Source organism: Lissotriton vulgaris, unplaced genomic scaffold (assembly GCF_964263255.1).
Source record: "Lissotriton vulgaris unplaced genomic scaffold, aLisVul1.2 SCAFFOLD_3117, whole genome shotgun sequence".
NCBI classification, from domain to species: domain Eukaryota; kingdom Metazoa; phylum Chordata; class Amphibia; order Caudata; family Salamandridae; genus Lissotriton; species Lissotriton vulgaris.
In genome coordinates, this window is record NW_028247442.1 from 125,928 (window position 1) to 152,951 (window position 27,024).

General features: G+C 43.8%; 1 protein-coding gene across 1 annotated transcript in view; it reads left to right on the plus strand.

Annotated features, from left to right (window-relative positions):
• LOC147665173 (coiled-coil domain-containing protein 60-like) overlaps nucleotides 1-27,024 on the plus strand; it is a 199,563-nt gene that overhangs the window by 103,856 nt on the left and 68,683 nt on the right. Inside the window, exons 4-5 of the mRNA XM_086949701.1 lie at nucleotides 15,224-15,343; nucleotides 19,521-19,625. Of these exons, the coding sequence (XP_086805827.1) occupies nucleotides 15,224-15,343; nucleotides 19,521-19,625 (225 nt within the window). The remainder of the gene's footprint in view (nucleotides 1-15,223; nucleotides 15,344-19,520; nucleotides 19,626-27,024) is intronic.

Here is a 27,024-nt window from a genome sequence, read left to right on the forward strand (position 1 = left end):
ATCAGTTGGTGGTGTTTTCGGGTGGCGAGTTTGAGGGCAGTCATGTTGGTCGGTGTTGGGTCTCTGCGCCAGGCTTTCTCGAGGGCTCGGCAGTTCTTCTTGGAGCTCTTGAGTTCGTCGGTGAACCATGGGGCTTTCTTGCTGCCGGGTCTGCTAGGCGGGGTCTTCAGAGGGGCGAGGTCGTCTGCGTAGTTGCTGATCCACTTCGCGAGGTTGGTGGCCGCCTGACTTGGGTTCGTTGCGCTGGTGGGAGGGTTCAGGCTCAGGGAAGTCGCGAGCTGGTCGGCTGTGATCTTGCTCCAGTTTCTGCGTGCGACCTGTTGCTGGTGGTGGTGGATCGTGTTCTTTTTGAAGCTGAAGTGGACGCAGCTGTGGTCCATCCAGTGGAGTCCGGTGACGTGGCTGAAGGTGATGTCCTGGCTGGATGAGAACACGAGGTCGAGTGTGTGTCCGGCGTAGTGGGTGGGGGTAGTCACCAGCTGCTTGAGACCGAGGTTGGCAAGGTTGTCCAGCAGGGTGGTGGTGTTGCGGTCGTTGATGTTCTCCAGGTGGAAGTTGAGGTCCCCGAGGAGGATGTAGTCAGCGGAGGGGAGGGCGTGCGGGCCCATAGGAATGAATGGGGAGTATTCCTTATTTGCAATTAGCAATTTGCTAATCGCAAATGAGATAGCGATTTAAAGGGTGCCAGGGGTGTCCAGAGGACGGTACACAGACAAAATATCGAGTTTTAAATATCGATATACAATAATATCGAAGTTTAAATATCGATGGGACAAAATATCGAAGGTAAGTAATATCGACAGTCTTAATATCGATATTAGTATGATATCAGTAATATCGAAGTTTTAAATATCGATGTCAATAATATCGAAATAAATAACTTCGATGTTACTAATATCAATTTTTAAATAAATTTAGTGTATATTATATTGTATTTATTATGTTTTATTATTTATTTTTAATGTAATTTAATTAAATATTGTCTTTTACTACTGTAGCGGGTTGTGGGTTTATAGGGGAATAGGGTGGGAAGTAATTTAATTATGTTAAATTAATTATTAATTAGTAGGAATTATTAATTAATTAATTGAGAATTAATTTTTAATTAATTTTAATTAATTGATTAATTGATAAATATGTTCTGTAGCGGGTTATGGGTTTATAGGGGAATAGGGTGGGAAGTAATTTAATAATAATTAATTAATTAATATATGTTTGTACATATTTTAATTAATAATTAATTGGTAATTAATTTATATTAATTAGTGAATTAATTAATATAATTTTGTACATATTTTTAATTATTAATTAGTTGGTAATTAATTAATATTAATTAGTTAATTACATTAATTATAGTAATTTTTTTATATATAATTTTTTGTTATTCTTAATTAATTAATTGGGAAAAATAATACTAATTATTAAATTAAATTAATTACAGCTAATGTGCTAATATATTTACTTTAGTGTTATTGTTAATTAATAATTAATTGGTAATTAAATAATAATAATTAATTTTGGGTAAAGGAGTATTTTTAGGGTTCAGGGTCAGTTTTCAGTTTTTGGGTAAAGGGGTATTTTTAGGGTTCAGGGTCAGCTTTCAGTTCTTGGGTAAAGGGGTATTTTTAGGGTTCAGGGTCAGTTTTCAGTTTTTGGGTAAAGGGGTATTTTTAGGGTTCAGGGTCAGTTTTCAGTTTTTGGGTAAAGGGGTATGTTTAGGGTTCAGGGTCAGTTTTCAGTTCTTGGGTAAAGGGGTATTTTTAGGGTTCAGGGTCAGTTTTCAGTTTATGGGTAAAGGGGTATTTTTAGGGTTCAGGGTCAGTTTTCAGTTTTTGGGTAAAGGGGTATTTTTAGGGATAAGGGTCAGTTTTCAGTTCTTGGGTAAAGGGGTATTTTTAGGGTTCAGGGTCAGTTTTCTGTTTTTGGGTAAAGGGGTATTTTTAGGGTTCAGGGTCAGTTTTCAGTTTTTGGGTAAAGGGGTATTTTTAGGGTTCAGGGTCAGTTTTGGGTTTTTGGGGTACAGGGATATTTTTAGGGTTCAGGGTCAGTTTTGGGTTTTTGGGGTACAGGCGTACAGGGTAAAAACAAAAAAAAAATACTTTAAATCAATTAAATAACATTAAAAACAATAAAATTACATTAAATTATTAAGTGTTTTATTTATTTTAAATGTATATGTATTAGATTTAATTTAGTTTTAATATTTTTATTTAATATTTGTAAAATTATATGTATTTTAAAATTATTTTTACATTATTATTAATACATTTAAAAAAACGATATTTTTAATTCCGATATTTTTGTACTACGATATTATTTTTTCGATATTTTTGTACTTACCTTTATGAAGATATGATTCCGATATTTTTGATGTCGATATTTTTGTGCCGATATTTTTGTATTTCGATATTCTGTCTGTCGATATTATGTCAGACATTCCAGAGGACACCCTATAGCACCCCTTAAATGCTAATTTAAACAGGTGTTGCGCACACACATGTCCAAAGGACATGTGTGTGTGCAACATGCAACTCAGAAAAATGCTTTTAAAAGCATTTTTCTGAGTTTTCGCTATTTACGACATGGTTTGACCTCGCGGTAAATAGCCGGCCGAAATTGCGAATTCGCAAATTTTAAATGGATGATGAATTGCATTTAAGGAATCTCAAATAGAGATTCCTTAAATGTAATTCCTCGCAAAATAGCGAAATCGCTATTACCGATTTTTGCATTTGGGATGATGAATCCCAAATGGAAAAATAGCGCTCGCAAAGGGCCAGATTCTCAGAATCTGGCCCTTTGCGAGCCGATTTCAGCTTGATGAATCAGGCTGTAGATATGTTAAAAGACTTGGTAGGGAGAACTGCCTACTCTTCAGCATTTTTTTAAATATTCATAAAGGGGACGGGATCCCAAAGGACCCTTTTGTGTATATGTTACCATCGCCTTTGAGGTGTTGTTAAAATATCAATGCTTTGCGACCAGATGTCGGCCGCAAAACATAGATACATTAGATACATATTTGTTCATTGAAAGGTATGCTTACACCTCGCCCCTTCCAGATAATGAACCTATATCCTTTCGGATTCCATTTTAGGAGTCCGAAAATTATTTTTCGACTACTAAAATGGGATTAGTACATACGAAAAAAGCACGTAAACAGCTGCAAACACCAAATTGGAGCTTTTGGGACATTAAAGTGGTTAGTATATTCGACCCTTAATTTTTTATTTGCTGTAATTTGCTCCTGCTAAAGGGGAAAGACTTTTTTATACAGTGAAGTTATCATAATATTGTCGATGATTTCATACTATATTTTCCTAAATACAAAAACATGCTAAATGCATGGAATCCCGCTTCTTGCATATTTAGAACATGTTTACATATTTTGGCATACTCTTAAGTTACCCCTTCAGAGTCTTGGTATGCGCCTAGCCTGCTAGGGAGGTTGTTTGATCAGGAGTCAACAGAGGCTCTGGGATAAAGGTGTGTGCCTCCTACTTCCAGTGGATTAGCCTCTGTACAGGAAAAAGGCACCTGGTAGCCTCCTTTCTTTTGCATTTTTTGTTAGATTGCACCAACTCGACCTGCAGGTATTGGAGCGCTTTAATTGAGTTTTAGTTACATTACACAAAGACACATTCATTTTTTTTGTTGCATTGGCGAGATTAAGTGATCTGCCCAGAATCACAAAATCTAGAGCCGACGCCGAGACTGGAAACTGGTTTCCCAGTTCTTAAGTCGGCTGCTGTGGCCGTTATGCCACTTCCTCTGCTACTTTAAAGTAAGAGAATCAGTATGACCCTCAAAGCATTGTTTTCTCACCCTCTACACGACTATGCGGTGGCAGTCTTATCTGAATTTTCTTCTTTAACTGCAGCATAGCCACATGGATATCCAGTAGAACATTTCTGCGATGGACTAACTTGACACTATCAAACAAACTTGCTGTGGCAAAACCATTAATTCTGGTTTGGCAAGGTGGTGCAATTATTATTTTTTTTTACTTTTATACTGCATGCATATGACTCAAAAATAGAAACAAACCGCCATTTACCCTAAGGTCCTAAAGGAAAAACAAGGGAACCCTACTCACAACGGAACCAGGGTTATTAAGTATTTTAAGGAAAAACAGTGGCTCCTGTGGAGAAGATACTTAATAGTAGATTAAAGGAAGAGGCGAAAATTTGCATATATTAGCAGGGATTTTGGTTGAGATGTCAGATAGAGATGAAGCCATAAACACTGATTACGTTTTTTAATCAATGAATTTAAAATTAGAATCACAGTGAAAGCGGTTTTACACGAAATATCAGAAATTATTTACAGTTGTGTAATGTGTCCTAAGTGAAATTATGACCCAAAAACATAGAAATAACATTTGTGAAGCAATATGTGAAAGGTTTCAATTAAACTTTGTTGTTTCCAAAAAACGACTACTCTTTTTTTTTCAAAAATACATAACATCTATATGGTGATAGAGTGCCAATTACTGTAGTTCGCTTTTCTTAATTGTCGATGGCGTTTCGACCCTAATATGGATGGAGGGTCTCTTCAAGACCTACAGTGTTGGGGAAATCTGGGGAAACTAAAATATATGTATTTAGTAATGTCGGTCCAATTACTGATTAGGAATAGTATTCTAGAGATGGGAGCTGGAAGAATTACCTGATTTGCGAATTGCTAGGATATAAGTGCTGTGTGTGAAGAAACTGTGTGCAGGTGAATTTAAAATACTCACTAGGAAACCCAGCCCGGTTCTGTCAGGGAAGACAAAATCATATGGACTGTATTAGATGGCGAAATATTAATAGACAAAGGGTAGTTGTAAGGATGGACATTTTTCTGTGTTACTTACCCCTTGGAGCGTGTGTCTTGTAGCAATTCAGGGAAGCACAATGGCTGTCCTCTAGGTTGCCCTGCTTGGCGTGCAGGTAATCCTTTGCTGATATTGTGTTCCGTGTTGGCGTTTATTTGACTGTATAATATTCTGTGGTAGAAACACCAAACAATCGTAAGTTGTTGCTCAGTTTGCCCAGTACTTGTAATTACAGTGAAGAGTTCCCTTGATTATTGGAGGATCGATAATTGGTAACATGGGGAAAGCAAGCTGGATACCCGAGTAATTTTCTTTTGAAGGGTCCCTTTGTCAGGTGAGCCCGTATGTTTATTGCATATCTACATCCATTGTAAGGTGTAGAAAAAAGCGTGCGGAATCGCTTCAATGTAGAAAGTCTATATATAAAAACCAGAGTTCATATAGTTTGCTTAGTCATTACCAATCTCATTGGCAGTGGGTTCTATGGCAGCCGAGGTGGTCTATTACCGCATATCTGTTTACGTGGCGCATTAAGCCTTTGTTAACAGAAGGGTTCCCTCCCATTGTCACCTTGAGCTGGGCCCAGCATCCTTACGTACCTTTCTGTGTTTGTTTTAGCCAGCAGCAAACAAACCGCTTCCGCCGGTTCTCCAGAGGTTCAATGACGCTGAACCCGCATTTCGGTTTCTAGTTATAGTCACGTCAGTACCAGTTGGCTCCGGTTTCAATAGCAGCGTGCACGGCTGCCGCCGCGTACAGCTGCTAGTGACGGGCATGCATGACGTGAACAACAATATGTATTGTAAGAATGTTTTGGCGTTGTTTAACCCCTTCACTGCGGCGGCTATTCCGCCGCAGTGCTAAGGGGGCGGGGCGGCCACGCGGTGGCCGCATGCTGGTGACGGAACTGCTCCATCATCAGCTGCGGTTGGGCTGTGCTCATGATGGAGCGGTTCCGTCATGGACCCGCCCGCTCAATAGAACGCGCCGCGCAGGCGCAAAATCAGCCCCGCGCAGGTGCGGCGGCCGGGCCATGACGGAACCGCTCCGTCATCAGCACAGCGCCACCGCAGCTGATAACGGAGCGGTTCCGTCATCAGCATACAAAGGGTTAAGGCCATTTTCCTTGGTAATGCGATATGTGTAAAGGGGGCATCCGATTTATAAAATTAGTAAAACTAATCCAGGGTATACCTTATTTTTATATACTGAGATGGAAAACAGACTCAGTGGCTCCCATGAGTGAGCATGGTGTACCTGACATGATCTTTTCGGCTGATCGTAGTTAGTGCAGGAGGCAGCTATCGTTAGGGCAGTTGGAGTTAGGCCACAATTTAAGTCATTGTGGGAGGCCATGTGTATGTACAGCCATCGGCGCAGGAATCCGGGGGAGGTCGGGTGGGATCTGATTATATTATGCACAAGGTTTTACGAGCAGGTTAAGCGTTGTGTAATGAATACTGCAGAGTGATGACATGGATTTATGGATAGTACAATGTGAGCAGAATATTATGTTAAAGTCAATGATAGTGAATCGAAAATTAATTAAAATGCAATTAAAAGATTTCATTTCTTCATGTTATATGGTAGGCCTAATTATTAATTTTGGTTCTACCGGTGGGGTGTAGTACAACACAATATAATACAGTGCATATTTAGTATTACAAGTGGAGAAACCAGTATTAATCACCTTATATTACATAGTATTTCTGTTGACCTGAAAAACATTGTATATATATTGTGAGAAAGTAGTCACATTGGTTATACATTCTATTAGAGTAATACCTGTCCAGTAAATTGCATACTATTCTTATTGTGGTCCACAGTCCATTATCCATACATTGGAAAAAACTTTCTTAAGGGATTATACATTGGATAAAAGTGATATATGTCCAGCAGACTAACCTGATTTCACATGCAAATTGTATACTTGATTCCCACAGTTACAGACTTTGTAATGCTACAGTGTCCGATTTTTAGACCATAGTTGCCACAAACCTGCACCATTCCTCCGCAGTGTTCAGGCCCTGATTAATAGAGTTGATTCTATCTATCCAGTGTCATTCACGTCTTTGTGGGATTTGTGAGATATCCCCCCTACTCCTCTATCCCGGAAAGAGCGGAGGAATGGCGCTGGTTTATCCAATGTTTAATCCATTAAGAACGTTTTTTCCAATGTATGGATAATGGACTGTGAACCACAATAAGAATAGTATGCAATTGACGGTACATGTGTTACTCAAATAGAATGTATAACCAATGTGACTACTTTCTTCCAATATATATACAATGTTTTTCAGATCAACAGGAATACCATGTAATATAAGGTGATTAATACTGGTCTCACCACTTATAATACTAAATACGCACTGTATTATATTGTGCTGTACTACACCCCACCGGTAGGACCAAAATTAATAATTAGGCCTACCATATAACTGTATAACATGAAGAAATGAAATCTTTTAATTGGATATTAATTTTCAATTCACTACAAACCTTGTGCATAATGTAATCAGATCCCGCCCGACCTCCTGCGCCGATGACTGTACACACACATGCCCTCACTATTTGACTTAAATTGTGGCCTAACTCCAACTACCCTAACGATAGCTGCCCTCCTGCACTAACTACAATCTGCCGAAAAGATCACGACAGGTACACCATGCTCACTCATGGGAGCCACTGAGTCTGTTTTCCATCTCAGTATATAAAAATAAGATGTACCCTGGATTACTTTTACTAATTTTATAAATCGGATGCCCCTTTACACATATCACATTACCAAGGAAATTGGCCTTAAACAATGCCAAAACATTCTTGTAATACATATTGTCGGTCATGTCATGCATGCCCGTCACTAGCAGCTGTACGCGGCGGCCGCCGTGCATGCTGCTATTGAAACCGGAGCCAACTGGTACTGACGTGGCTATAACTAGAAACCGAAAACGCGGCTTCGGCGTCATTGAACCTCTGGAGAACCGACGGAAGCGGTTTGTTTGCTGCTGGCCAAAACAAACACAGAAAGGTATGTGAGGATGCTGGGCCCTGCTTAAGGTGACAATGGGAGGGAACCCTTCTGTTAACAAAGGCTTAATGCGCCACGTAAACAGATATGCGGTAATAGACCCCCTTGGCTGCCATAGAACCTACTGCCAATGAGATTGGTAATGACTAAGCAAACTATATGAACTATGGTTTTTATATATAGACTTTCTACATTGAAGCGATTCTGCACGCTTTTTTCTACACCTTACAATAGATGTAGATATACAATAAACATACAGGCTCACCTGACAAAGGGACCCTTCATAAGAAAATTACTCCGGTAATATAAAGGAATCACCTGATCCAGCTTGCTTTCCCCATGTTACAAATTATCGATCCTCCAATAATTAAGGGAACTCTTCACTGTAATTACAAGTACTGGGCAAACTGAGCAACAACTTACGATTGTTTGGTGTTCCTACCGCAGAATATTATACAGTCAAATAAACGCCCACACGGAGCACAATACCAGCAAAGGATTACCCGCACACCAAGCAGGGCAACCTAGAGGACAACCATTGTGCTTCCCTGAATTGCTACAAAACACACGCTCCAAGGGGTAAGTGACACAGAAATATGTCCATCCTTACAACTACCCTTTGTCTACTAATATTTCGCCATCTAATACAGTCCATATGATTTTATCTTCCCTAACAGAACCCGGCTGGGTTTCCTAATGAGTATTTTAAATTCACCTGCACACGGTTTCTTAACACACAGCCCCTATATCCTAGCAATTCGCAAATCAGGTAATTCTTCTAGCTCCCAACTCTAGAATACTATTCCTACTCAGTAATTGGACCGACATTACTAAACACATATATTTTAGTTTCCCCAGATTTCCCCAATACTGTAGTTCCTGAAGAGACCCTACATCCATATTGGGTCGAAACGCCATCGACAATTAAGAAAAGCGAACTACTGTAACTGGCACTCTATCACCATATAGATGTTATGTATTTTTGAAACAAAGAGAGTAGTCGTTTTTTGGAAACAACAAAGTTTAATTGAAACCTTTCACATATTGCTTCACAAATGTTATTTCTATATTTTGGGTTCATAATTTCACTTGAGACACATTACATAACTGTAAATAATTTCTGATATTTCGTGTAAAACCGCTTTCACTGTGATTCTAATTTTCAATTCTTTGAATAAAAAATGTAATCAGTGTTTATGGCTTCATCTCTATCTGACATCTCAACAAAACCCCTGCAGATATATGCGAATTTTTGCCTCTTCCTTTAATCTACTATTAAGTATCTTCTCCACATGTAAAACTGTTTTTCCTTAAAAAGCCATTTAACATAGGCAGCCATATGCGTGCAAGAAAAATATAAAATGAAAAACAAAATCTTAAATACATTTTCAACAGTAGTACCAGTGTCTCCTAGCATTCATATGTGTTATATAAACTATTGTTAGTTGTAATGCACACTAGGGGGAAATATGAACTTTATTGGTTTTAAGGAAGGAATTACTGTCACCCAAAGACACCATTTGAATGCCTATGGATGTCTAAAAAATAAAAAAGGATAAAGAATGGAAAGTAAAATATCACCAAAGAAAAGAGTTGGCCTACCATTCCTTGTACTGAGGTGCACATCTTTTAAGGCAGATCTGCACGTGAACAGGCAAAATGCATTACTCACGATGCAAGAGAGTCAAGGTTGACTCATAGCCATATGCTGTATGCTATGGTGGGCAGAAGCAAAATTTAAAAGACAATTTAACAAACCAATGGATGAAGAGGCCTGACCCAAAGTCTCACTATGCATGTATATATTTATTTATATTTTATTTATCAATTTTTGATAGCTTAAGGCTGGCGAGAGGACTAACAAAGTTCCTAGGCCAGCCCTAACAGGCGTTAAAAACACAGAGGCAGCCTTACTGCTGAGTTTGATAAACTACTGACGGTCTTCATTTCTTTCAGTACATACAGTTGTTATGAGCATGCTTATTCTCTTGTATGTCATATGCTGCTTCACTCTAAATACAGGACTAATTTTTGATATGGTAATGATGTGACTGTAAGTGACTGCGGTATTATCACTATATTTGGTGGTTTAAACACATATTCCTTCGTTTCCACAATTTTTCCACACTTATGGGCTCTGAATAAACACCTGCTTTTTAAGAGTTGTAAAGAGGCTCGGTGATATGTGGCAGTATAATCATATTTGTGATGCAGCAATGGCACGCTACATGCAGTAACACACTATTACTCTAAATCTGCTGAAAGGGCAGAAATGTGCAGGAAACAGGTTAATGTGCAGTTTTGCCCTAAAATCTTTCAACCCTGGGACTCCAACTACCCACAGCTGATGGAACGTTGCACCCCCAAGAAATATATGTCTGCACACTCCTACTGACCTTCCCAGAAATTGCTTACAACACAGATGGCCTGTTGACATTCTGTACTCTTAAATTCTGACTTCCTGGTCTGCATTGCACAGTGAATGGTTTGCAGTAAGTGTTCTCTGAGAGTACAAAATTCACATGCATAATCCGCGGGAGACTATGAAGCAAAACACGTAACTAAAGTTAGAATATGCAATTCAGGCTTTTATGGACATCTATCGTGAACTCACGCTGAAAGTGGCATCAGACATCTTGGAGGCCCCTCCTCAGCATCGTTTACCCATCAACCAGTGGTGTAAAGCCAGGTAGGTTGCTCCCACCCCGCTGCAGCTTCACCAGCGCTCCGAGTGTCTTCTGTGCATTTTGCTTTTTGTCTCCCTGCTTTTTGTTTTCCCTGATCCTCTGTGCCCTTTCTCTCGCAGTTCCCGCCGCTAATGCCCCTGCGGCCCGCCACCCCACGCCCATCTGCTGCCCCCTGCCTCCCAGCTGCTCCTCCCTCCCACCACCCCTTAAAATTCCAGCCGTGCTCCTCTGGCGCGCCGAAGGCACGCCTAAGACATGCCCGCCTGCGCCCGTCCGTGCCTGGACCGCCAGCCATGAAGATCGCCTACGATACGACGCTAGCACCCTCATCGCTCTAAACCCAGGACGGACCCCCACCTGCTGCAGGGCCACCCCAAAGTGCACCCACGGTCCCTTCGCCTGCCAGAACTGCAGCTTTTCCTGCATCGAAGACGCAGAGACTCCTGTCACGACAGAACACAACCAGCTCCGATGCATCCTGATCAACCTCCGCTCTGCACGCAAACACGCCATTGAGCTCTGGGACCTACTCGGCACCACATCACCAGACGTCGCCTTCCTCACCTAGACCTGGATGAACGAAGCCTCCTCTCCAGACATCGCCATAGCCATCCTCGACAGATACAAGATCGCCCGCAGAGACCGCACCAACGGAGTTGGAGAAGGAATCGTCCACAAGAAGACCATCAGGGTCTCAACAAACACCGACTACACTGTCAGCACCGCCAAACACAGGCACTTTCAGATCCACACGGACCCCAAGACCACCATAAGAGGCACCCTCATATACAGACCACCCGGACCCCGACCACAGTTCTGCGATCGCCGACTTCATCAGCACGCACGCACTGACCTCCACCAACTACATCCTCCTCGGAGACCTGAACTTCCATCTGGAGAACAACAATGACAGCAACTCCTCCACCCTGATAGACAACCTCGCCAACCTTGGACTGGAACAGCTCATCACGACGCCGACCCACATCGCCGGACACACGCTCAATACCATCTTCTCAAGCCCCCACGTCTCCTTCAGCCACATCTCCGGGCCCACCTGGACCGACCACCACTGCATCCAATTCACCTTTCGGAAAACCTGTCACACATCACCGCACTCTACAGATCCCCCGTCGCTGCTGGGGCAAAATCACCAAAGTACAACTACAGACAAACCTCGCACTCAACCCACCGACCAACCCCTACAACCCCGACGATGGTGCGCGCATCCTCAGATGATGGATGGACAACTGCGCCAACACCTTATACCCGCCACCTTAGCCCCCGCTGAAAAAACAAACCCTCAAATACACCAGCAACAGAGCCAAATGGTTCACCCCAGAACTCCTAGCGTCAAAGCGCATCTGCCGGAAGTTGGAGAACATATGGCACAGCGAGAAGTTGCCGAGCAGTCGAGCAGCTGCGCAGCTCACAAAGACGCCATTCGCAACCACCACCACCTCATCAGGACCGCCATGAGAACCTCCTTCAAAGACGGCCTCGACAACAATGCACACAACAGCAAGGAGCTCTTCAACGTCATGAAGGAACTCTCCAACCCCAGCTTCAACACCAACGACATCCCGCCATCTCAAGCCCTGTGCGACTCCCTCGCCACCTTCTTTCACCGCAAGATCGTCGACATTCACTACAGCTTCAACCCCGAAGGACCCCAACAGGCCCCAACACGCCAGAGCCTCCACACCCCACCGACCGCGACCCCCTGATACCCGGGGCCAACGTGAGCATCAAGGACACAATCAACACCATGGGCACAATCCACACCGGCTTGCCGTCTGACCCTTTTCCACACCACATCTTCAACAAAGCCGGCAGCTTCATCGTACCCCACCTGTGCAACATCATCAACCTCTCCTTCGAGACCGCGACCTTCCCTGAGAGCTGGAAACATGCCGAGATCAACAACCTACTGAAGAAAGCCAAGGCGGACCCGAGCAAACTCAAAAACTTCTGGCCCATCTCCCTGCTTCCGTTCCCAGCTAAGGTCATCGAGAAGATACTCAACATCCAGCTCACCCGCTACCTCGAAAAGAACAGCATCCTGGACCCCCCCAGTCAGGATTCCGCAGCAACCACAGCACCGAGACCGCCCTCATTGCCGCCACAGACGACATCAGGATCCTACTGGACTACGGCGGGACGACGGCCCTCATCCTTCTGGACCTCTCCGCTGCCTTTGACACATCTGCCACCGCACCCTATGCACACGTCTCCACGAAGCAGGGATCCGAGACAAGGCCCTCAACTGGATCTCCTCCTTCCTCTCCGGCAGAACCCAGAGAGTCCGCCCCCCGGTTCCGATCAGAAGCCTCCAAGATCATCTGTGGCATCCCGCAGATTTCCTCCCTCAGCCCAACACTTTTCAACCTCTACATGGCGCCCCTCGCACGACATCACGACCTCAACATAATCTCCTACGCCGACGACACGCAACTGATCATCTCCCTCACCAAGGACCCCCTCACCGCCAAATCCAACCTCCACCAGGGAATGAAGGCAGTCGCCGAATGGATGGAGGATAGCTGTATTAAACTGAACACAGACAAGACAGAGATCCTCATCCTCGGGCCCAACCCCTCAGCATCGGATGACTCCTGGTGGTCCGCATCACTAGGGACACCCCCCGCACCCGCCAGCCACGCACGCAACCTGGGAGTCATCCTCGACTCGAAACTCACCATGACCAAACAAGTCAGCGTTGTCTCCTCCGCCTGCTTCAACACCCTCCGTATGCTCCGCAAGATCTACAGATGGATCCCGACAGACATAAGGGAAACAGTCACCCAGGCCCTAGTCTGCAGCAGACTCAAACGCCCTCTACGCCGGCGCCCCGAACAAGCTCATCAACAGAGTGTAAAGAATCCAGAATGCCTCTGCATGCCTGATCCTCGACGTCCCGCGCCGCGACCACATCACCCCGCTCCTGAGAAACCTGCACTGGCTCCCTGTCGACAAAAGAATCTCTTTCAAGCTCCTAATTAACGCACACAAGGCACTCCATAAGACCGGCCCAGCCTACCTCAACAGTCAACTCTCCTTCTACGTACCCAACAGGAAACTCCGCTCCGCAGACCTCTCCCTGGCTACCGTCCCACGCATCCGTAGAACCACAGCCAGAGGCAGATCCTTTTCCCACCGCGCCGCCAAGACCTGGAACACCCTCCCCCTTATCCTACGACAAACGGAAGACCTTCTAACCTTCAGGAAACAACTCAAGACCTGGCTGTTCGACCAGTAGCAACAGCCCCCCCCCCCCCCCCTACCGTCCCCTCCCTCAGCGCCTTGGAACCCTTGCGGGTCTGTAGTGCGCTCTGCAAATTAACTGATTCATTGATTGATGTGGATCCTCTACAAATTGTAGCGTGGGGTCATACTATTTCATCTAGGCTGGCCACTTTATCTAACCCATACGGGTCATGGGCTGAGGAGATGCAGTGGCCTTTGTACCACACCTATCAGTATCAAGTAATTCAGGTAGTGGTGGGGCCCTGTCCAACCTCTTGCTTGACACTGAAAATAAAAGACCTTTTAGAGTCTTTCATCAATGAAAGATTGTAGGTCACTAGTCCTGTTCAGCACCTTAACCTTACCAGCAGACCTTGTCAACACAAAGCACGGCTTCCCCATTGAACCTACTTACAAGATTTGATGTGTCATTAATTCTGTAATAAAATATATTTGTGTTTGGTGATTCCATAGGAGCCACCAAGAAGAGACTTGACTTTTATCAAAGGAAGTGATAAAAAATGTTTTTTCCGATAATACTCTTTGATTCTGGGATTAAATGAAAGCCCTAAAACTCTTCTAGAGACAGATATTGGAAATGGTGCCCTAATTAATACACCAGGTCCTTTTGCACTGAATACCACACAACCTCAGTGTGAAGTTAAAATAATGTGGCTGAAATCGGTCAATCTACAGATGTGTTTTGGCGTTTGCCAAGTATTTACAAGATCTTCTTCAGACGGAACAAGGAGCTTTTTTGTAGTACAGAGCTTGTAGGCAAGGGCACGGACAAGCAACGGCACGTGGCCTTACTTAGAGGCTGGTGGACAGCCTTCCAGGCAGTGGGGTCTGCCCTTAGTTTGTGGTATCTGCCTTTTTTGTGATTTGCCCTTAGTTTGTGGTATCTGCCTTTTTTGTGATTTCTTTTTTTTTTGATAGGCGCCTTGATGCCTCCGGGCTAAGTAGCGCTATATAAGTTTTCATTCATTTCATTTTGTCTGTGAAGGCACTGGTCTATACCCTTCCAGCACCGAACCACCAGTCCTATCTAGGAATCAATACCTGCCTAGTGGGGATCAGATCTCTGTTCTGACAATAGATCTGCTGGTGCGGTGGATGCACTTTTCTGACCAATGAGCGCCGACCGAGCATCCATACTGATAAGGACCATAAGGCATTCTATTGTGTCTCTTCAACAAGCCCCGAAAGTGGAGGTTTGTTAGTGAAACAGAAAAACACAATGTTCTTGAATCGATGGGGGTTTTCTTCCTTTGTGCCAGCAACCCTTTCCTATTTTTCTGTCTGAATACACCATGAGTTGCATGACCGGCTGGGGCAAGAAAAATCAATGAAACTGCACTGCACTATTCTAAAGGCTGTGAGTGATTGACACGACATGATATGATATACAAGTGACATTCTTTATTTCCCTTATTTTTGTTGTAGGTTTTTTCAGACAGAAATTAAAGAATGCAGGAAGAAGAAAAAGGAACCAGGAAGGCGTAGCCGACCTTTCACTCCAGTGCACAACAGCCTCTTCTCTGAAAATCTGTTTGATGCTGACCCGTACGTTGGTTTTCTTTTTTTCTGGTTTAAGCAAGATGTCGAACTACTTAAGTGAATGTAATAGTTTGCGTTTTGTGGAGCTCCTTGTATGATACCTAAGGATACATTATTGTATTAGTCCAACTGGTTCTATTTGAAAACTCATTCGCTTCTCTTCTCCAGCAGCTTTTTTCTTAGCTCAAGGATCATGCACATTTCAATCCATCTTTTGCAGTTAAAACGTTTACAATCCCCAATGTGTCTTCCTCTAGTTAAATCACACCATACGAAATTTGCAAATGGCTCTCCTTTCATTGTGCGGGTTAACAGGCCACATTATATCATAAATACATTTTGAATATGCTGTACACAAGACGTCATCATTGGCCTACAATGTCAAATACTATGCATGCTCTTATCCTTGTCCGGAGTTTATTCCTCTCTCTAGTTGGTATTTCTCTAACTCCCACCTTTTCTTTTATGCATATTTTCAAAGACACTGCATTCTCCTACCTCATTTGTCACTTTTAGTGTCTTTTACTATATACATACTATCCAACATGGTGACAGTCCATGTTTAGTGCAGCGGCAGCATCCTGTGCGACATCAAGTAATGCAAACCTACTAATTTCCAAAAATTCAACATAATTCAACACAGTACTAAAAGACACCACAAGAGAACGAAAACACAGAACAAATGCAAACACTGCACAAGCTACCAAAGTAAATACATCCCACTTAACACAAAAATGTTTGTTTTTGTGTTGACTTTTACTGGATGATGGTAGATTTTAATATGGCGTTGATGTTGTGTTATCTTCGTATGTTGATCTTTAGTTTTTGTGTGTGCTGAATTCAAGCGTTGTTATAGTACCTTATTGTGTGGCTCTGTTGGTTTTGGGTTAACTTATTGTGTTGGTGCATTGTGTATGTGTTGTGGCTTGCTGTGATATGTTTAACTGTTTTGTCACGTTGCGTTGTTGTGTTGTTTTCTTGTTGTGTTGGATGATTGCTGCAAAGTACTCCATGTAACGTGCAGGTCACCTGTTTATTCCCTGCTAAGACTCCTCAGTGGAATATAGTTACTAGATTTATCTCCTGCCAAGGAGGGCAGGGTGCATGCATCTTTGTTTCATAGGCCCAAGGCAAAAGTTATGTAGGTCTGCTGCTGGATCCCCTTTGACACCTGCTCCCAGCAAGGGTCTTAGTGACAAAAGGAATCGATTGGCCTTTCATTTGAAGCTGGACATCAAGAACAGGTGCTGTGGATAAAGGGTTATGTGAACAGAGTCCGCTCTAAGCCTGCCGACTCAGCAGCTGTCATGCCTCATCACACGGCCATATGGTATAGACGTCCAATTACAAGAGAGCTGGAAACCCTTGCCTAGAAGGGGGTTGCAGCAGGGGTAGCTCCTCCGTAACGGGGCGTTGCCCCACTTGTCAAATTCAGTCAGCGAGAAATAAAATGATAATAAAACAATATTATCATTTTCTTTTCCACTGACTTACTGACCAGATGTCAGTGTGGGCAGGCTGGACCATGGGAGTGAAAGGAGTGATGGGCACTGTAAAGTGCGCATGTCGGGTTTGGTCGGCCGACTTAGGTTTCTCCAGCCCAGCTGTGTTGTAGAGCCGGGTTGGAGAAACACCACTGACTCCTAGGCTCTGTGTGAGCAACAAACCGGGTCAATCAGACCTATCTTGCTGCTGTTCTCATGCTAGGTATAGCATGAGAGCAGCGTCCGTATTGGGAGGGGAGTCTGTGCCCCAGTGACTGCCGGGAGGAGAGCCGGGAAAGAGCACCGAGGTGGCTGGTGTCGACAGGTAAATTTGAAAAATTGTTTATTGGTCCCCTAATCCCCCGTTCCTCTGTCCCCAGCCCCCACTTTAGTTAAGCGGCAGCCGCCACTGGGTTGCAGCTCACATGTGAAAGCTCTACACAGGGGATCTCAAATTACAACCTCCCCAGGACATGGGAGTTGCTCCATATGAGTTCCTTACTGTTCTGGCAGAGGATAGATATGGCTGTTGGGCAGTGCAGGGGCTCCACTCGCCATTGTCCCCTTCTCACAGTAAAAGTATTCTTAGGTAGGCAGGTCTTCAACCTTCAGGCTTAGCACATGATGGGAGCTGAATAACACTGCAATTTTTACAGTGCGTCTCTGTGAACTGAAGGCCTTCAATTCAGGGGATCAAAGAGGACCAACTGCTGCCGGCAAGACACCAGCATGATGTGTTGCCAGTGGGAAGTCGCCAGTGAATACCTGATGACTATAGTTACAGGTGAAAATTAGCTACAAGAACACACTGGCCGAAAGAAGATTGTTGTTAAGAAAAAAAGGAACCTGTTGCATTTCATATGAAATGCAACTGGTTCGCTTATTCTCATTCTTAATAAGAACAATCCACTTTCTGACAGTCTGCTGTTGTAGCTAAATTGCTGACTTTGGTATCTGGACACTTAGGGCCCCATTACGATATCGGGCGGATTGCCTCCGCCAGGGTGGCGGTGGCCACCGCCACCCAGGCGGAGGCAATCCGCCCGACAACCACTCTCGTGTTCCCCTCCGCCTGATTAGGATGGCGGAGGGGACAGCGGCGGACGGAAAGACCGTCCGCCACTTTACCCCCGCGGTCGGCTTGCGACCGCGGCGGTAATAGATTAATATGGTGGCGGTGTCCAATGGACACCGCCAGCCATATTACAATGGCAAAAAGCAGAGGCCTTTCCGCGGCGGCAATGCCGCCATGGAAAGGCATGCGGTGATTGCTGCGGGGCCCCCTGCAGGGCCCCCAGGTTGGCGCCACTGTCTGGGGGGCACATGGGGGATACCTATGGTACCCCCCTACATTTGCATATGCACAGCGCCAGGCACAGCGCGGTGCCTGCCGCTTTGCATATGCAAATGCAAAACAGCATTTTTTACATTGTGGCGGGCGGTGCAGAGTGCACCACCCGCCACAATGCAAAAACTACAGGATGTGCCCGCCACTTTGGCGGGCACATCCTAATTCCCCCCACGGGACCCCCGCCCTTATGGCGGGCAGTCCCGTTCTACGAAAGGGTGGCGGGCGGACAATGTCCGCCCGTCATCCTAATGGGGCCCTTAGATGTAGGTTTCCAAATACCGGTCGGAAACGGCCGAAAATACCGATTTTCAGCCGTTTCCGACCGGTATTTAGACATTGGCATGTAGGGGTTGCAAAATCATACAGATTCGGTAATTTTACCAAATCGGTAATTTTACAGATTCGGTAAAATTACAGATCGGGAAAATTACCGAATCTGTAATTTCTTATGTAAGTAGCACTTTAAACAGTGCTACAGGGCCTTTAGAATTCGTTATTTACCACCTAATACCATTGGGTGGTAAATAATGAATTCCTGTGTACATGCACATCTGTGCATGCACACCTGTGCCGTGTGGCACACAAGCCAGAAACAGGGTTGTAACAGGGTGTCAAAGTGACACCCTGTCCCCCTTAGCAATTCGGTATTTTTACCGATTCGGTAATTACCGAATCGGTATTTGCTATTGATTCCTATGGGCTTCAAGGCCCATAGGAATCAATGGCAAATACCGATTTCGTAATTACCGAATCGGTAAATACCGAATCCTACCGATTCGGTAAAAATTACCGAATTTTTACCTACATCTGATTTACCGAATCTAGAATACCGAATCAGTAAAATTCGGTATTCTAGAATCGGTAAATCAGATTTACCTACATCTGGGCCTTAGCTTTTAATCCAAACTTCAGCACTTTGGCAAAACCTCTGTGGTTCTGGTCAAATCCCTGAACTGCAACACCTGGCAGTTTGGGCTTGACTGCTCCTATTACAGCAGGGTTGGGAGAGACTTGCATATATTTGGGTCCAACTGAGGAGGAATGGCGGGCAAAAGAATGATGGGTTGGAATGCTTCATAAGATCTGCCACCTAGAGATTTTTACCTGATGGGGAGACCGCTCTAAATATGGCCAACTGCAGTCAACTAGGGCAGCGGAGTACATCCCTCTAGTGCCTTGGCAGAAGGGAATACATTACATGAGTTGAATGTCTTGTTTATGTTTCTGCTCTTTGAATTGCTTTATTAGGAATCCATTTACCCCTATTTCCCCCTGTTCATCTTCTGGATCTTAGAGATGGTAAGTTGAGCTCTTTTCTTTGTCACAGCTCTGTTTCTCTGTTTTGCAGGGAACCTCTCTTCCGCCAGCTCTGTGCCCTACACTGGCTTCTGGAAGCTCTGTACATAGAGCCCTTCAGTGCAATGCGGCCAGTGTCTAGCTGCTGGAACATGAAGTAAGTAACCTAGTCAGATCATATTAACTGGTGCACAGGAATGTAAAGTCACATATAGCAAAGGTGGCTCTTGGGACACTGAGACTTCAACATTCCTTTTCCACACGTAGTGTTGTCAACACTTCTTTTGTACATGAATAAAACATCTCAAAATGGCGGTGGACTAACCACTATTAGTACCTCAAATGTTAAAGGCAGTTTATGAGTATTAGTCCACATTACAACCAGACAGTGGGGATGTTTACTTGGGGAGAGGAGGCTGGCGAGGTCTCGCTATGGGCCGTTCATGCAAGTGCCATGGTGTGCAGACAAGTGTGGTCAGGACAGCAGCTTGTGTTGTGAATGAGGGCTGGGAGTTCTGGTTAATGGTCAGTGTCCTTTCCATTGGGAGACTGTGAGTCCTGAAGAGAATGTTGTCCTCTTCTGTTTTCGCCTTCTCCTCCTCCACTAGTTATTGGCGGTATAGCGGGGGGAGGGCTTCTGTGGCTTTGGGTGTGATGAACCTGGATTACTTTAGCTAAACAGGCCTTGATTGCTGAGAAATGGGGTGGTGTTTGTAGAGTCTTTGCGGCTGTTGGGACAGGTTTGAAGTTCAAGGAAGGAGACATATCACAAAACAGTGACTAGTTTTAGGGGTAACTGGAGACTTGGCTTGGACTCCAGCAGTTGAGTCAGTTCGAGGAAGTGGGGTGTAAAAGAGCTGAGATGTGATGGTAAGGAACGGCATGGGTACCGTTGAAGGGTCAAGGTGGCAGGAGGGTGGTGGAGGCAAGGAATAAAAGGAAGGTGACGTTAGGATGGGTAGACTGATAATGATTAAGGTTAAGAAGATATGTGAGAGTTTTACAAATGTTGAGTTTGGATGTTTATGCATGGGAGGTTCAAAGGATGTGTTGGTTGTTAGGTATGTGTATTGTATTAGTGAAAAAATAGTTTCTCAGGCTGGATGGTGCTGGCAGGGTTTTTTTTTTTTTAGATACTCATTAAAGCAGCCTTACTCATACTTCACTGGTGACTTTCAGGTGTTGAGTTGTCTCTCCTGTGCGTCTGTGACTAAAGATGTCAGGAAGCAAAACAAATGTCAGTGCTAAAAAAATATGGCATCGAAGTCAGGCTAAAAATATCAGGATGCCTTTGCTTTAATGAGAATGTTCTACAATGATACCATTCTAAGCACAGAGCACTTGTGACAGGAACATCGCTTCCTTCTTTTTAAAATGTATAATGTACGCATTTGGTACTAAAACACGTTATGACCTTTAGTATTATGTCAAGGAGTTCTAAGTGCTAACAATTCCTCCAACACAATTTTTTTTCCGCTTACTCAGTTATATTTTGATATAGTTTAGAGAGAACGCACAGGTTTTTCATACTGGACATAGCAGCGAAAAGCATCACCAATGGCTAATTTGATCCACTATTTTCACGTGGGGCCCACCGGCACTTTTTATTGGTGACCAGGACTTATTTTTAATCGTCAGACTTTGACTCAGAAGAAGAGAGAGAAAGGCAGCAAATGGGGGAAAGAAGGGAGAAGTGAAGGAGTGAACAACAGTAACAGAAGGCAGGGATAAAATACAACCTGCAAGAGAGTGCGAAAAAGGGGCAGAGAGAGTATGTTGAAGGAGGAAAGAGTAATGATGTGAAATACATCCCTGGGGCCTCATTTATGAGGCCTTGCGTCAGTTTTGCGCTGCTGATGCGTCACTTTTTGTGACGCATCGGCGGCGTAAAACATGCGCCTTGTTGCGCCATATTTAAAAAGTGACGCATCTAGGTAGATGTGTCACTTTTTAAACCCCTGCGCCACATTATACCTGCGTCAGGTATAATGTATGCAGAGGGGGCGTTCCCCCGCAAAAAGCCTCGTAATAGTGACGCAGTGAAATCTATGAGATTTCACTGCGTCACTTTTAGGACGCTGTTGCGTCAAAATCTTGCGCCTGCCTCAGAGCAGGCGTAAGACTGACGCAAGCCCTTTCACATGGGGCTTTCCCCATGTGAAAGGACGCATTGCTGGAGTTGCGTCACTTTTGTGACACACTCCAGCAATGCGTCACTTTTGCGCTTACAGACACGTCAGAAATACTGACGTATCTGTAACTCCTTGCGACATGATGCGTCATACATTAAATATGACGCATCATTGGTGTCGAAAGGAGTGCGCAGTGAAAAGTGACACATCGCTGTTTTCACGCAGCGATGCGTCACTTTTCATAAATAAGGCCCCAGGTATTCGGCAATCTAATCTGCCTCATCACCTGCGCACTTCTGAGAACAATGTTGGCTCTTGCGCTCATTATTTTACAAATTAGCCTGAACATCGCTGACCATGAATATTTAATAAAAACATAAGTAGACATAAACTTATTATTATTATTATTGCCCTTTATGGTGTGTGGTTAATTAAAACCATTCAAAAATGTAAAATACAAATCAAACATCATTTTCGATTATTAAAATTAACCTCGAAACGTGAGCTCAAATGTTAAATCATTTTGGGAAAGTTTTTTTTGCTAAATCGCATTGCAGAATTTCACTGTTCCGCTAGCTGGTCACAGGTATTAAAACACTCTCTTACCTCCTCATAGGACCTCCTCATTCCAGTACCATGGATCACTGCCTGCCCTTAAAAAATGAGACGAAAATGTTGGATTTTTCTTCTTTTAAATGCACGGGCTGCATTTAAAAAACAAAACTGCTTTATTTAAAAGCAGTCACAAACATGGTGGTCTACTGAGCCCAGCAGGCCACCATCCCTGGGAGGGCCAGCCATTCCCAATGGGGTCGTAAAAGGCGAGTGCCTCATTAATATTAATGAGCCTCACATTTTGCGACCCTATTGGGAATCGCAATCAATCAGTGTCTCTGACACTGTAGTACATAATAAATTGTGACTCGCAATTTACAACTTGCAATCGAGCGCAAATGGCGAGTCGCAATTTACTGTGGTCGCACATCTGGAACCTTAGTTGCTTTCAAGCGACAGAAAGTTTCCAGAATTCTTCCATGATGAGCATCTTGATTGTATTTTTCCCGGGTCGGAGTGTTTTAGATCCTGACAGACCCATAATTCTCCCCAGTTGAAGGATCTTAACGAAACCTCTTTGGCTCTCTTGTGGCTTTGCCAATAGGAACATGGGTGTCTCCCTGCTATAATGATTGTTTTGGCATATCAAATTCTCAACTGATTTGGACTTGAGCTGTTGTTGAGCTGGATCTTCAACCAAACCACAGCGCCTTCGAAGGACCAGCAGCTCTCTCACCACCCCCCTCCACCCCAACTGCCTGAGACTCTTTATCCCGAGTAGTCGTGCTTTACAAGCCACCTGGTTGATTGATCGAGTGTAAGAGGAATAGCCTCCTGAAGAGGGTGCACTGTACTATGCTCAATTATTCAATCTGTGAAGAAGGGAACATTTCACAGCTACATCACAGAAAAGGCTTGCACTTTGTTTTAATCATCTGAAATAGGGTTTTTAAACTGAGTCTCAATAATTGTTGAGAAGCTACGGGAAGAATTTGGTAGGCTATTCTCTTAGAATTTTAATTCCTCGAATTGTCTAGAGATGGAACATTTGGTGTTAAACCATAGATTCAGATATTTCTGGCTGTCGGAGGGATTGTTTGTGTCATTATTTCCACACATCCATCCTTCTTGCTTACCCTTTTTCTGTTATGTAGGACATTGGGCTTTTTATGCTTAGGTTAGTAGCAGCACAGTACGGCAATCCCAGCAGATGTAATATATGTTAAATATATGACAGTGCCGTCTGCATACATTAAAGGTTGGATGGGCATTCCTCCAAGTTTAAACAGGTGCGCTCTATTGCTGTGAAGGTTACAAGCCATCACAGCTATATAGAGAACTAGCAGCCCGTCCCGACGTTGTCCGGGAGCAAAAGGCTGCTTCAGGGCCCCCGCCTGCCCCGCAGAAGAGTTGTCTGTGCAAGTCCTGGCCCTGTTCAACTGATTTGGCCCACTTGTGTTATTTTTTTAATTCGTATGTATTGTTTTCCGCGTTTTATGTTGTCCGCAAGATGTGAGGAAAGTGTTGTGTCACCTGTTTAATGTTTTTTTTGTCTTTCAAAGGCTCTTTCCGTGTGTTCGTTTTTGTATCCCTTCAAAGAAGTTTCCCTTTCGTTTTGTCAATTGTGTGGTGAAGTCCTGGCAGTGCTCGAGTGATTATGGGCAGTTGTTATTTTCGTTATTTTATCTTGTCCGCAAGATGTGAGGAAAGTCTCGTAAATGCGCAGTTGGTTGCGTTTCTCCGTTAAGAAACGTCGGCTTTTTTTGTTCGTGCTTACCCCCCTGTGACGTCGTTGGTCAATGGCCAATGGTTAAAGACTTTTTTTTTTGGTAAGCCGAAGTCGTGTGTGTTTCTTTAGTGTGTTGTGATTGGTGTAGTATGCAATTAATCCTGCCCCCTGTGTGGCGTCATTTGACACTCCTCGTCGATGGAAGGCCCGCCCGGTTTTTAATGCGAAGGCATCAATGTTGTCTGGCTAACTGCAACTAATGTTTGTATATTTCTTGTAGCGCGCACCTCTGCTGTTTTTGTATATTGGTGTTACCGTGCTGTATGTGTGAATTTAAATTCATTGAAAGCGCATTTCCGCTGTATGTGTTGGGATTTGCAAATGTTTGTTAGAAATTCATTGAAAGCGCATTTCCGCTCTGTCTGCATATTGTGCGTTCTAAATTCAGTGAAAGCGCATTTCCGCTCTGTGTGCATATGTAAGTGTGTTGTGAAGTCGCTTGGCCTATGTTTGTTATTTGCACTTGGCACGGCCCTGTAAACGCCCACATTTGTTGTTTGAGACGCCCACGACCACGCCCCCAAGGGACTACTTTACCACTTTTGGCGTTTTTGCTTTTTTAATGTATATGGTGTACATATCTATAGCCTATGTCCTTCTGCCACATTTCCCCTTTCAAATGGTGTATTGGGTGTAGTGATTGGTGCATTACTTTTGTAGTTTACCTGGCTCAAAGGTTTGTGTTCTCTCTTTATAATAGTAGTATAGATGAAAAGTAATGGGGTGAGGATGCAGCCTTGATTGAAGCCTCAAGTTCTATAGATTTGACTGGTTAAAGAAGAACCATCACCCATTTGAACGCAAACCCATGTGTCAGTGTGTAATACCCGAAGGGCTCTCTGTAAGGCCCTGTTAATGCTCCATCCTACCTGTTTGTTTCATATAATGTTGTCATTTGTTGGTGTTAAAATTGGTGTAATACATGAACACAGGAAATAAGGATATCATTGAAGAGACAGGTATAGCCATTTGGAATTAGCATGTTGCATGTTGTTGGGAAGGTAAGAGCGAACCAGGTTTCAATAATGAAAAGTTGATCTGACTCATTTGAAGATACTCGGTCAGCAAGCTCACACCACTTAATTGAAAGGCGATGAGAAACTGAGGTTGAATTTGGGAGAGGACTATGGGGCACATGCATCAACCTATTTAGGAAGTGCAAACGGTGCGAATCGGTAAATTTGGCCGTTTGCACTTCCTAAATACGTTTTTGGGATGCATGAAACAATTTTTCAAAATTCGCTTTTTTTTGCATTTCCTAAAAATGCGAATGCATTTAAGGAATCGCATTTGTGCGATTCCTTAAATGTAATGCATCATTTTTTTAAAAAAATGCAAATTTTGAAATAGGAAGTGCAAATTAACACGAGGTTGACCCTCGTGTTAATTTGCGAAATTGTTTCAAAAAGCACAAAAATGCATTTTGAAAAGTGTCATGTTACAGACACACATGTCCTTAGGACATGTGTGTGTGAAACATGCACTTTAAAATACATTTCAGGGGTGCAGGGGGGGGTCCTTTGGACCCCCCTCTGCACCCTTGCAATGCATCAACAAATTGCGATTTCCTAAAAAAAAAAATGCAAAACGGCATTGATTCCTATGGGCCTCTAGGCTCATAGGATTCCTTAATTTTCGCTATTTAGGAAATGCAAAATCCTAGATTGATGCATGTGCCCCAAAAACCATAAGCAGAGAGGGATGAAAGGAATATTTATACTATGGTTTTAAGATAACTTTTTGGCTGATCTTTTCAAACTTGAATAACTTTACCCCTTGAGTTTGCCAATAAAAGAGTTTGAATACAAGCTAAATGCACCCAAAAGATGGCTGTTCATTTATTTGTTTTGGAGCAGGGCCTTAGTTTTTTTTGAAAGGTTTCTAGTAGTTTTTAATTCCGAAAATTGTCATCAATGTTTAGAATAGAGTATTTTGTGTGATGGAGCACTTCTAGTATTTTCATGTCCCAGATGGGGAGTGACATGTTTGAAAATGAAAACGGCTTGTGAGTAAGCATGGGCGGATTTTGCGGATCCACGATCCGCGGATTTTGCGGATTTGCGGATCGTTGATCCGCAAAATCCGCGGATTTTGCGGATTTGCGGATCCGCGGATTTGGGGCGGGCTTCCATGCGAGTGCACATGCTTCTTGTGTGTATAAAAGGTCAGAGAAAGATCAGTTCAGCAGATGAAGAGAAATAAGCTCCTGGTCACAGAAACAGCACGGGTATTGCGCTCGTGAAAGTCACGGATGCAAAAGCCTCTATCCAGCATCACAGCTGATTTTCCACGGTAGAGTTGGGAAGAAGGCACACCTGTCCAGCCTCGACGACGCTCACGATTGTTTTTGGGCTAATGAATGAGTCACTGAATTTGAGCATCAACTAGTTCGAGCGACCATGTGTGTGTTACTATGCAATCGCCCCGAAGCGCGCAGGGGTCCCTTGAGTTAGCTGTCCATCATAGTGGGTGAATGGCGGGAAGACGGTGCAAACCGCGAGTGTGTGGGCGGGGCCAAACGGGCAGGGCTACCATGCGAGTTCACACATGCTTCTAGTGTGTATAAAAGGTCAGAGAAAGATCAGTTCAGCAGATGAAGAGAAATAAGCTCCTGGTCACAGAAACAGCACGGGTATTGCGCTCGTGAAAGTCACGGATGCAAAAGCCTCTATCCAGCATCACAGCTGATTTTCCACGGTAGATTTGTGAAGAAGGCACACCTGCCTCGACGACGCTCACGATTGTTTTTGGGCTGATGAATGAGTCACAGGAAGGGCATGGTAAATATTTTAGGATGGCGCCGGCAAGCTGCCAGCGCCATCCTAAAATACTTACTAAATTAGCTTCAACAGGAAGCTCAAATAGATAAAATCGAGCACCTGCTTTATTTTATCTATTAGAGCTTCCTGTTGAAGCTAACTTAGTAACTATTTTAGGATGGCGCTGGCAGCTTGCCGGCGCCATCCTAAAATAGTTACAACAGGCCAGGCTTCAACTTTTGCCCCCGGAATATTCCGCCGCTCGCGGATTTGCGAATTCGCGGATCGCGAATTTACCGAAAATTCGCAAAATCCGCGAGC